The following is a 12,900-nucleotide window of genomic DNA, read 5'->3' as shown; positions in this document are numbered from 1 at the left end:
TAATATCTGGAGGGCCACAACTTTCCCAGGCTTGCTTTCAAACTGATCTGATTTCCATGCAAAGCAATTATCTCTAGTCTTATATTGTTTTTTAAAACAACACCAACACCAACGATAACATGTTACAAATATATTAAAATGCTGCACATGGACAACCCAGACTGTGTCTGCACAAGGGCGCTAATGCATACATGGGCCTTTTTCCAATGTGTATGTATGTTTGTGTGCTGTTGCCCACGCAACAGTGCTTTTGGTTTAATGCCTCTGCAATCTCTCTTGACATTTTCCAAACCATATTAGTGGGTGGAGCTTGCTGGGGTGTATCTGTGCTCTGTGTTGTCGTCCCCTCCCCTCATTTAGTACTCCCCCACACCCTGCAAGTCCCAGAAACTTGAGGCCTGTATTGTGGGATGTGCACAGGTATTTGTCTACCTGTGCATGTGCACTGTTTTAGAAAAAAAAGTTTTCCAGATTTAACCTGGACTGGGAAAATCTTGATTTAATGGGACAAAAGTGCAGGCTGCCAGTTGGATGAAGAAGACATCTTGTGGGCAATGCCAAAGAAACCTGAGGCAGCTACAAATACACATTAAACTCCTGTGTAGTTGAGCCCTCCACTATGTGGATTGATTTACAGTGACATGGACAAGCCTGTACACTGCTATTATTTCTGTGCCATGCCATTGAGATCAACAGATAGCCTTTAAGCAGCTTCAGAAAAGTGATGCTTACCTGTGTAGAGTGTGGTGCCTTGGTTCATGACCTTGGTTTCCAAACCCATTAATTCCCCTTTTAAAAAACCACCAAAGGCAGAATAAAACCAAAAGGGGAAATGGCCTGCTTTAATTTTAAAGCTTATAGTAGTGTTGGGAAGGAGATGCATTTTGACGGAGTGAAGCAAAATACTTTAGAGATGTAAGGCTGGGAATTACAGCTACTCAACAACCCCTTGAGAGAAACTTACTGCTCTCAATCTGAATAACAGATTGAGATGGGGAGATGGTATTTAAAGCATTCCTGTGTGTTACATATTTCACAGCTTCATTCACGCAGGGAAGGGGGGGCAAACATACACACAAAAGTTGTGTTTCTTTTAAAGCATGCATAGACATCTGCAAGAGATCTCCAAGCACAGAACTGTGACAGATCAGAAGGGGGGGTGGGGGTGCCATTAGCTGAATACTACTAGTAACATCTTGGCTCTCCAGAAGTCTTTGCTCTTTAAATTCTATTTTTTTTAAAAAAAAAAGGGAACAAAGCAAGGGCTTGTGTTGGGAAAAAGTAATAGAAAAGCAGCCTAGTAGAGAGCCAATATGATGAGGCAGATGTGGAACAGTTGCTTTTTCAACTGCACTTCTTGCAAGCTAGCTCTTTTCCTTACCATGATTTTCTTCTGTTCTTTCTTCTTGGTGTGCAACGAAAACAGATGGGTGCTTCTCCAGGAAAGAGTGGGACACCTCGAGAAACCTTTTCGGATCTCCTTGGAATATATTGCTAGTGGGAACAGAAGTGTAGCTGTCATTGATTCCTTTGCAATGAAGAACTGCAGCACAGGTAAAGATTCTGTCTTTCTCCCCACCCTAATTCTAATGTATTCCACTTACAAGGTTGTGGGCACAGTAGCACACATACACATATATGCTTTGTTTTGTAAAAATTCTGCCTATGGAAATGCTTTGGGGAATATATTTTTTCCATTCAGTGCTTTCATCCTAATCTCAAATCCACTAGTGTCTGCACTAATAGAAAGACGGTGCTGCTTTGGGCACTGAATAGAAAAGAAAACTATTGCAGTGGTGCCTCGCAAGACGAAAAGAATCCGTTCTGTGATTCTCTTCGTCTAGTGGTTTTTTCGTCTTGCGAAGCAAGCCCATTGAAGGATTAGCGGATTAGCGCTATTAGCGGCTTTTAGCGGCTTTTAGCGGCTTATCTGCTGATCAGATCAGCTGATAAGCGGCTTAGCGGCTTAGAAAGGGGGGGGGGAACCAGCAGGAACTTGCAAGAAATTGTCGTCTTGCGAAGCAAGCCCATAGGAAATTCGTTTTGTGAAGCACCTCCAAAACGGAAAACTCTTTCGTCTAGTGAGTTTTCCGTCTTGCGAGGCATTCGTCTTGCGGGGCACCACTGTAATGGCATGACCAATTGTTTTGTTCAGGTACTCATAATAGAGTAAATAAAGCAGCTCAGTTGTTGTTTTCTACAAAAATTGGATAGAATTTTATGTTTAGTTCTTATACATGCAGTGCAATTATATGCATATTGACTCAGAAGCAAGCCCTACTGTGTTCAGTGGGGTGTGTTCTCTGGTAAGTGTGTACGAGATTGGAGTCTCAGGTTCCAGTCTTATCCTCAGTGATCAAGGAGTAGGGGCTCAGGGTCCCACTGAACATAATGAAGTTTACGTCTGAGTAGATATGTAAAGAACTGCATGGTCTGTCTCTTTATGGCAATATGCTGCTGTTGTCAACTCACTCCCATGGTAGGTGTTCCCAAGCCAACGCGGTGTAGTGCTTAGCATACTGGATTCCAAAGAGATATTTGTCCAAATCTCATCTCATTCATAATATACTGTGAGGGATCTCGGGCCAGTCATACCCACTCTGTGTGCCTCTGCCTGTTCTACCTTACAGAGCTATTGCAAGGATAAAGCAAGAGACCATTTTGACTCCCTAAATGAAGGGTGGGATATAAGCAAAATAAGAAACACATAAGAAAAGTTTTCAGATGGGTTGGAGGTGGAGATGACACCAAAATGCTGCCTGCATAGAAATCCAAATCATATCTGGGGGTCTGTGTGAGAAAAAGCCTATTGAAGACAAGAAAAGTTTCTCAAAAGGGTCTGCAAATCGATAAGTCAAGAATAGTTATGATTTTACCTTCAGTGAAATTTTAAATGAATGAAACCAATGCCTGCCATATTTAGAACTGGGAGTCTTTCCACTTTCTATCTATCTAAAGCTCCATCTCTCTTCTTGAATCCCAGTCCCCTACTTTTGCCTACAACCTCGTGATATCCAATGAGTCTTTCTTCTTCTTTTCTGCCCTATTCTGTCATTAGTATTCAGTATTTAACACAGCAGTCTATGACTCTGTTTTGAATAGGTTGTTACTCTTACTGATGTCAAATGAAATTGAATGTTGTCTCTAATCAATCAAAGTTGATTGATTTGGTGATCTGAATTACTTGTGCGTAATATTTCTTGGCTCATGATGAATGTGAAAAATTTGGCATTCTGGATACTGCAAGGCTTGGGTTTTGGTCTTTCAGTAACCAGTGCTTTTTTGCTAGAAAAACTGGTGCAAAAACTCCCTAGCTTGTTGAGCTTCTTTTAGGGAGCCGCCAAAATTGTACAGGTTGAACGCATCTTACACAGACTTCACTTCCACAACCGCAACTTTTTAAGCACTTCCACCTTGCTTGCCAGGCTCTGGGAGGGTTGTGCAAGGCAGAGTTGCAGTGGTCTATTGTGATAGCATCCCCTTGACCCGGTGCCCTCTCCTACAGTCTTCTGGGTTCAAGTCTCCTGGGTTCAGGTGTGTGTATCTGAAGATGGGTGGCTAGGACAGACTATGGATTATTTATATTTTCATTGTCCCTTCTGTTAGATAGATACACATTTTTTGTCAATGCTGTGGGAACCACTTAAACTTGACACATTTTAGAATCTCAGCAGGTTGTAATCTGACCCTGGGACTAATGTGAATGTGGTAAGAATGAACAGGTACACAATACAAGGAGAACCTGGTGGAACTCTAGCAGGGGGGAAACACGTTAACAGGTTTCAACACTGACTAGTTGCTGTAATTTCAAAACTTGCAGTAGGTATGTGCTAAGTTCTTACTGATTTCATATGAAGCAAGATAGCTCCAACTCATAGTACCTGGAGATAATGTTTAACTCTATAGTTACCACAGTATGTTTCATGCCTTATAGAGAGGCATTCTTCTTATTACACAGAATGTTTGTGTGTGAGAGGATAAGAGGTAACCTTGGTTTAGGAACTTAAGAGGGTCTATATTCCTGTTGTACCACATATTTGTTACGTGATATTAAGACAGTTGCCGAAGTTGCAGTTCTAACTCTGAATAAATCATTTGAAGTTGTTTCCAATTTCTTTTGATGCCGTTTGCTAGAACAAGGCTTTATTTTTTTTTACTCTAGGTTTCTCTTTTTCAAAGAAAAATAACAATACTTCTTTCCACCACTGTGGTGGTTTTAGGATAAATTAAAAACTGTAAAAGCAATCTGTGAAGTATGATGTACTTTAAAGCCTAGTGGGAGTTGTTATCCAGCTGTGTTTAGGTAACTTAATTCATATCTATGGGCGCTGTGAAGGGCCAGATGGACAGTTTTGCAATTTCTGCTGGCAACAACTTAAATCTAGAATGGAAATGTATAAGGAGAAACATAAAAGTATTAAAAGACTAGTAGGTTCTGTTCCTTTGCCTGGCAGAAGAATGACTCAGTGCCTGCCAGTAATGCTGTCTAAATAGCTAAAGAAGCAGAGCTGTAGGAACCCACCTTCTAGGAAGCAGAGCCTGGAGCAGAGAGCTGAATTAAACTACGGGGGTGTTCATATTACAGTCTTTAGAGCTCAGTGAAGTTGTCCTCCCCCCCCCCCTTGCATTTCATAGCACTTTCCCCTAGCTGCTCACAACAACAGAGCAATTAATGTCTGATGTGTATCAGTTTGTCACACCTAGGCTGGAGATGAATCAGGAAAGGCTTAAGGACCAACTGGCGTGAAGCTGGTTTGAGAAACAACATTCTCTAACAGTAGTATTTCACAACAAAGTACAGGATACATATGCATTTTGCATAGAATTGTGCAGACACAGATTAAAAACTCAGCACTGGAAATGCAGTGAGTGAACAGCAAACAAGAGTGTGAACACAGCCTAAATGAATTTTGTAGGTAGAAACCCACCCACTCGGATCTGCTTTGGGGTTTCTCCTCCAACCTTCCAGAGAAGATATGGGGTTATTGTGAGCAGCACTTATGGGGAGGGAAAAATCCACTGGGCTCACAGAAGTCATCCGATGTGCATCATTATTTCACTGGATACAACCCAGGCACTGACCTTTTGAAATGGAGGTGTGTGGTGTTCAAGTGATGTCTCATTTTGGGCCATCAAAATTTCAACAAAAGGGCAATAAAGGAACAAATGAATCTCTATGTTGCTTTCAAATGCTGCCTTTTCAGAAACGGAGGAGGGGAATAACAAGCAAGAGGGGGAGACAAGCCCACCATTTAAAAGTTCTTAAAATGGAGTCCCACCTATGTAATTAAATTAAAGATGAGTTCACCTATTTCCCTATTTGTTCACATCAGCACAGCTTCAGTTCAGTTCTACACACACACACACACACACACACACACACACACACACACACACCAGGAAGCTTTGACCAGTGGGGATGCAATTATCCTATGCAAAGGCTAGAGATAAATTAAGAACAGCTTAAGGACTCCAATCCGTGTGAAGCTGGTTTGAGAAACAACACATGAAACAGTAGAATCTTACAAAAAAGTACAGGATACATAGTGTCCTGCCCAGGGGTCAGCAAACTTTTTCAGCAGGGGGCCGGTCCACTGTCCCTCAGACCTTGGGGGGGCCAGACTATATTTTGAAAAAAATATATGATCGAATCCCTATGCCCCACAAATAACTCAGAGATGCCTTTTAAATAAAATGACACATTCTACTCATGTAAAAACACGCTGATTCCGCAGGCCGGATTTAGAAGGTGATTGGGCCAGATCCAGCCCCCGGGCCTTAGTTTGCCTACTCATGGTCATGCCTAATGCCATGTGAACACAGATTGAAAACCCAGCACTAGAAACACAGTGAATGCTGAATAAATGGGTGTGTGAACAGAGCGAAAGTCTCTGGATCCTTTGCTGGAATTTTGCTTTGCAGTTACTTCCTCTAAAATTATGCTTTTCTTTGCTCATTTTTTTATTTCCTTTCTACCACAGATAGGAAATATTCCTTCAACAAACTGCATAACATCTGTGCTTCAGCGTACGTTGATTCCTCAGTAATCTGTCTAATGCTGAACGGACACATTTAAGGCACATCCACCACCACCCCAAGAATCATGGCAGTTATAGTTTACCTCTAATAGAATTGCAGTTCCCAGTATCCTTAACACACTGCAGTTCCAAGGATACTTTAAGGGGTGCTTTAAATGTATGGTGTGCACACAGCCTAAGGGACCAGGAATTCATAAGAACAGGCTGCTAGGAAGACCAGACTCTTGGGAAACACAAGGGACTAAGGACTGCTTTCTGGTCAGATCTTCCAGTTATGCCTGTGTGGAAAGGATTGTTATGATAACCGGAGTAAGTCATGATCCATCTAACTTGATCTAAGGCTCCCAATAATATCTATATCAATAATAATGCCCACCCTGTTGGGAGGCTCATTGGAGCTGGCCGTGCTCCTCTGTGTCCCCTGCCCCCTGGCTTTGCATTCCTTCCCTGGATTGGGCGCGTGGTCTAGTTTAGGATTTGCCATTTGCTTGTTCCATCTGGCCCAATGCTTTGGACCTCTGGCATGTTTCAGACCATTTCCTCATCCTACTTTGCATCCTACAGGGTCTTGGTGATGCAGCTATCAGATTGGCTGCTTCCTGTCATTACAGCTTTTCTGCTATTTGTTGAAAGAGCTAACCGCAAACAGCTGCTTTACTATAAGAAGTTTCCATGCAAAGCTGCCTTAGTAATAGTAATTTGGGCACCTGCCCTGAATGCACACTGTATCACACTTGATTTACTCACAACACCACTTTCCAGAGGTGGGTGGCAGACCTGTAAGCGGTTGTGTCTGAACTGACTGTGCCTCATGGGATGTTGCTATGATTTAATAGCATTTGTGAATTTTGTAAGTAGCCCACTGACATCAGCTCAAAAGCTAGCCTGGACTTCTACGAGCTATGGTTTTCGTCTTTGTAAGGCCAGAACTAAAATTTATCCTTTTTTAAAAGCACTATGTGGTATCAGTAATGTAGCGTCAAAAGTACAATATGTTTTACTGAATCAATGGTAGCTATTGCATGCAGGTCTCATAAGAGTCTTCTACAAGCATAAACTGCGGCCAAATATCAGTAGCTTTAAGTTTCTTAATTCATTGACCATTCCGATTTCCGTTTTTCTTAAAAAGGATAAGCTTTCATCCTTTTGCTCTGGCGGACGGGAGCCCAGTAAAATGCATGACATTATTCACTTCATGGTTCTTTTTAAAAGGAATAATTGTTTTGTGACAAGTTACCCACTAATATGTGAACCCAGAGCAAAGAATTTACTAACCACTTTTCTGCCATTGTAATTTGTAAGTGACATTATTAACAGTCACCCAATAATTTTTCCATTCCACAAGTACAGTAATTGGTACAGCAATATTTAGTAATTGATGGCAATTCCTAGTAATAAAAGCTGAGTTCATTTCCTGAGTAATGTATTGACTTATTAATGGCATTTAATGGTTTTCTTACTAATACTTTCTTTCATTTTTGAGTAATTAATTTACTAAATCATTTCACAAAAAAACTTAATTAAATTAAAGCACTCAGTAATAAGCACAACTAAGTGACAAGTAATTGTTTTTAGTTAACATCAGTAAATTGAACGTGGCTAAGCAGGGGATTTTTTCGTCTAAGAATGGAGAAAAGAGCACAATGCTTTTAAAATATGTGAGCGTTTATGGTATGGCATGTCTGATAAAAGCATCTTTTCTCAAGCTCAGCAGGCCTGAGAGGAAGCAATTAGCTTTAGGATCTCACGCTTAGAAGTGTAACTGGAAAGGCACATTTTTGAGTTTTTAGTTTTTTTATAAAAAAAGTTAACATCTGAAGTTCCTCAGCAGTGATCCTATTAATTGCTTTCAAGGTATCTGCGAGCAAGCAAAGCTCTCTGCAGAAGCTCAGCAGCAGCTGTCAGGGTTGTTTTGTTGGAAGAGTCTCACATCAGCACAGCATATGGAGCCGGGGAAGCCTTTAACAGCCCCCTACATAGCCACTGAGGATCCTGTGCCCCATTTGTGTGTGTGTGTGTGTGTGTGTGTGTGTGTGTGTGTTTTCTTCTGTACTATGTAGTCCCCAATGCTTGTCATGCATGGGACGTCATTTTAGTTACAATAATATAAGCCATTTGTTCAATAAGTGCCACTAAAATGGCTTTGAAGGAGCTTTTATAGGTCAATTCAATGCTTGTTGTGCAGCATGAGGTAGGTGGGTTATACTTTTATATCCCATTAGATTCCTCAACCCTTTAGTCTGTCGGTGCACCTTGAGTGCAGATGGGGAAGAAATTTGACTCAGTTCACATTTGAAGGTGAACCCACCTCATTTTCACTTTTCAAAACCCTGTGTAAATTGAAACACACAGGCCACCCTTTGAAAAGTGCACTTAGCTGAATTTTCAGTGCAGTTTTCCCAGCCAAGTAAAGTATACAAAAAATGAATATATTAGGTAAAAAAGAATTACAAAAATGCACCTTTAGGAACATTGCTTTGCATAAATGTATGTGTTAGGCGAGGTGATGTCTCTGCTTTTTAAGATGCTGTCTTAGTATGTCATTGCTTTTCTCCCAAGAAGCAGGGGTCTTTGAATTTCGTCGCTGCTGTCACCATCTGCAGTGATCATGGAGCCCAAAAAAGTAAAATCTCTCACTGCCTCCATTTCTTCCCCTTCTATTTGCCAAGAGGTGATGGGACTAGTGGCCATGATCTTAGGTTTTTTGATGTTGAGCTTCAGACCATATTTTGAGCTCTCCGCTTTCACCCTCATTAAAAGGTTCTTTAATTCCTCCTCACTTTCTGCTATCAAGGTTGTGTCATCTGCATATCTGAGGTTGTTGATATTTCTTCTGGCAATCTTAATTCCGTCTAGGGATTCTTCCAGCCCAGCCTTTTGCATGATGAATTCTGCATATAAATTAAATAAACAGGGAGACAATATACAGCCTTGTCGTACTCCTTTCCCAATTTTGAACCAATCAGTTGTTCCATACCCCGTTCTAACTGTAGCTTCTTGTCCCACGTAGAGATTTCTCAGGAGACAGATGAGGTGATTAGGCACTCCCATTTCTTTAAGAACTTGCCATAGTTTGCTGTGGTCGACACAGTCAAAGGCTTTTGTATAGTCAATGAAGCAGATGTGGATGTTTTTCTGGAACTCTCTAGCTTTCTCCATAATCCAGAATTGACGGAAACCAGCCATCACAAATGGTGGTGCACAGCATAAAAAAAACACACAGAGAGACAGCAGTATTTTCAGGGTGGAGGGCAGCTCATTCGAACTTCTCTCCTCTCCGGTATATTTTTTATTATCCTTTGTCTCCCCGCCTGCATGGCCGTCTGCCAAAGTCTCACGTTACATGCCCAATCATGGCTTTACAACACCCATCACCATATAAGGTAATTACTGCCCAGAGGGAACACAACTCCATATAAGGTCAATACACTTAACACACTGCAAGGCACAGACATGCCGGTCAGCGAGGCACCACGCAGCAATTACAAGCCTCTGCCATGGCTTTATGACTCCGACACAGCATATGTTTGCAATTTGGTCTCTGGTTCCTCTGCCCCTTCGAAATCCAGCTTGCACTTCTGGGAGTTCTTGGTCCACATACTGCTTAAGCCTGCCTTGTATAATTTTAAGCATAACCTTGCTAGTGTGTGAAATGAGTGCAATTGTGCGGTAGTCCGTATAGTTAAAGCTATGGTTTTCCCACTAGTGATGTATGGAAGTGAGAGCTGGACCATAAAGAAGGCTGATCACTGAAGAATTGATGCTTTTGAATTATGGTGCTGGAGGAGACTCTTGAGAGTCCCATGGACTGCAAGAAGATCAAACCTCTCCATTCTGAAGGAAATCAGCCCTGAGTTCTCACTGGAAGGACAGATCCTGAACCTGAGGCTCCAATACTTTGGCCACCTCATGAGAAGAGAAGACTCCCTGGAAAAGACCCTGATGCTGGGAAAGATTAAGGGCACAAGGAAAAGGGGACGGCAGAGGATGAGATGGTTGGACAGTGTTCCTGAAGCTACCAACATCAGTTTGACCAAACTGCAGGAGGCAGTGGAAGACAGGAGTGTCTGGAGTGCTCTGGTCCATGGGGTCATGAAGAGTCGGACACAACTAAACGACTAAACATCAACAACAAATGCGTTAGGCATAGTTGCATAGAAAAAATGTGTTTAGTAGGAAAGAATCTGCACTAAAATGATGACAAATTTTCCATGAGGACTACAAAAAACGAAATCCAAAATGGTGCTGAAATGTGGAAACATGGTAACTGAAGAGAACCATCATTTTCTTTAGGTATAATAAATCTGAATTTCATTTAAGGCTGCTTTATGAGTTTTTGAAACATGCATTGTAACCCCATCATTATATTTGCACTGTTCTTCTTTAAACATAAATGTGGCTCACAGGGGTGTATCCGTGTCATTAAAAGGAGAGGTGATAATTGACATATCTATGTTACATCAGTGCATGGATTCAAATAAAATACTACTTAAAATTCAAAATATTAATGACCCACAGCAGTCTTGAATCTATGAGGTACTAAGAGAATTCTTCCACTCCTACTTTGCCACAGCTGGAAATGGAGAGTGATCAGAGCCATAAAGTATCCTTTTTTTAAATCACTACATATGATTTTAATTTTGCCCTTGCCCTTAAATTAAAGCCAATCCTAAGAGAAAAGCTGTTGATTCAGTGTAAGGAGATGAACTCCGTTATCTTCTTTCTCGGCATCAAATTTATTTTTATTACCATTAATTGGGGTCATTTAGTTTCTGCGGCATTTTAACTGCTCGGATTTACTGAAATTGTAGAGCAGTAATACCTCACCAAAAAAGAGAGGCTATTTTAAGACCCAAATATTTCTCTAACTTAATGAGAGAGCTCTGTGCACTAAACCAGTTTGTTAGTGGATTGCAGTCTGGTCTCAGTTTTTGTGTGTCTGAAAACTAATAGTTTTACATAGTAGACTAGGATCCTAATTTACAGCAGTGCAGTCCTATGCATGACTCTATGTCCCACTGAATTGAATATTTCCAGGTATGCGGAGCTGAGAGATATATACTCCTACAAAACAGGATTTCAGCTGGAATCATGTTCAGCAAAACTGGTGTACTTTAAACATAATATCACATAAAGAAGTGACTTAGAATCCAAACTGTAAGAAAGTAAGATGGGATTTTCTGGATCAGACCAGCATTCTGTTCCCACAGTGGCCAAACAGCTACCAATGGGAAGCCCAAAAGCAGGGCATAAGTCCAATATGCTCTTTCCATATTCATAACAGTCAGACATGTTATTTCCACATCTGAGCATTTGTGAAAAATGACCCCCCCAAAAAATAAACTCTTCTCCTCATGAGCCTGTTTTGGATCCAAATTTTACTTTTAACAAAACAAAATCCAGAGTAGTTGTCAGACTTAAGCGCTCAGATTTATTTATGGAAATATCCCTAAAATGTTATGAAAGCGTAGTAGATGACCCAAAAAGACATATCTTCTAAAGTCTGGTTGAGTTATTAATACTTTTTTATATAATTTCTTTATTTTCTAATACACATGAAGCAATAACAACCACAATAAAGAAGAAATAGAAAGATCAAAGCAAGAAAGGGAAAACTAAGGAAGGGTATGAGGAGGGAAAAGGGAGCAGTAATATTCCATGACATTTCCGTGCATTCTGGCTCCCATCGCGGTGCTCCATTGTGCCAGAAGCGGTTCAGTCATGCTGGCCGCATGACCTGGAAAGCTGTCTGTGGACAAACACCGGCTCCCTTGGCCTGAAAGCAAGATGAGCGTCGCACTCCATAGTCGCCTTTGTCTGGGCTTAATCATCCAGGGGTCATTTACCTTTTACCTTTACCTAATAGTCCAAGACCAGCATTATAATTCCAGACTATTTTCTTTCAAAAGCATATTATCCCAAAACATTTTCCCAAAGAAATCCTTGAAAAGAGGGCAGCTTAGGAATAATACTGACTCTGTCTCCACAGCTCCTATGTTCTTTAATCTTCTCCAACAATGCTTTGTAAATGGCATCCCCTGTGGTGCTCCAGATCCTAATTTTAAGAATTGCAAATTTGTAGGAGTCAGCATATATACTCCCTCTCATATATGCAGTCATACAAATTTCTACTACACCCTCGATAATAAATGCTTGCAATATGGAGAAGAAAAGAAGAGGAGAACTGAATGGATTAATTGGGAATATAAAATCAAGGCACGTGAAGAATTAGGTTGAGATAAAAATAAACAAGGAGGAGGGGGAAAGTAAAAATGAGCTATGAGAATCAAGTAATTGCAGAACAGTTACATATGAAAGCTGGACAAGTTAGTGGGTTTTAAGGTAGGCAAGAATTATATTTATTAATGAAGTAAATTTAACTAAGTGACTGGGGATAATCAAATAGGCAAGCCCAAGGAAGAATTCATAAACAAATACGTAGCTGATTGAACAGACAGAGAGCCCACGAAAACAAATAGTTCTCTTGGTTGATTAAGCAAAATGATTAAATACAATGGCAATCAATCAGTTCATAAAAATGATTAAATGAAAGACTAAATACAAAGACAGAGGAACTAGATGATCTGATGAAAATTGGCCCATTATGTTTGGAACAGTTCACTTAAATTATAGTAGAGTGAATGAGGGTCATTACAAAGAGCAATGGCAGAAACATCGAATAAGCCCTATAAATGTAAGGGGTGGTGGCGATTACTAGAATGATTGTGGAGGAACAAAGCAGCATTGGTCGTAGAACAAAGAGAAAGATATGATACGATAATCTTTATTGTCATTGTCCCATACAGAACAACGAAATTGAAAAAATCTACATCAGACGTTCAAATCCAACAAGCCTGCTATC

At 40.7% G+C, this 12,900-nt stretch overlaps 1 protein-coding gene across 1 annotated transcript in view; it reads left to right on the top strand.

The window, feature by feature from the left end:
• ALK (ALK receptor tyrosine kinase) overlaps positions 1-12,900 on the top strand; it is a 600,993-nt gene that overhangs the window by 377,005 nt on the left and 211,088 nt on the right. The window contains exon 5 of the mRNA XM_081186349.1: positions 1,427-1,554. Within this exon, the coding sequence (XP_081042475.1) occupies positions 1,427-1,554 (128 nt within the window). The remainder of the gene's footprint in view (positions 1-1,426; positions 1,555-12,900) is intronic.

The sequence above is a fragment of the Podarcis bocagei genome (assembly GCF_964188305.1).
Source record: "Podarcis bocagei genome assembly, chromosome: 3".
Lineage (NCBI taxonomy): Eukaryota > Metazoa > Chordata > Lepidosauria > Squamata > Lacertidae > Podarcis > Podarcis bocagei.
This window is presented reverse-complemented; position numbering and strand designations above follow the sequence as displayed.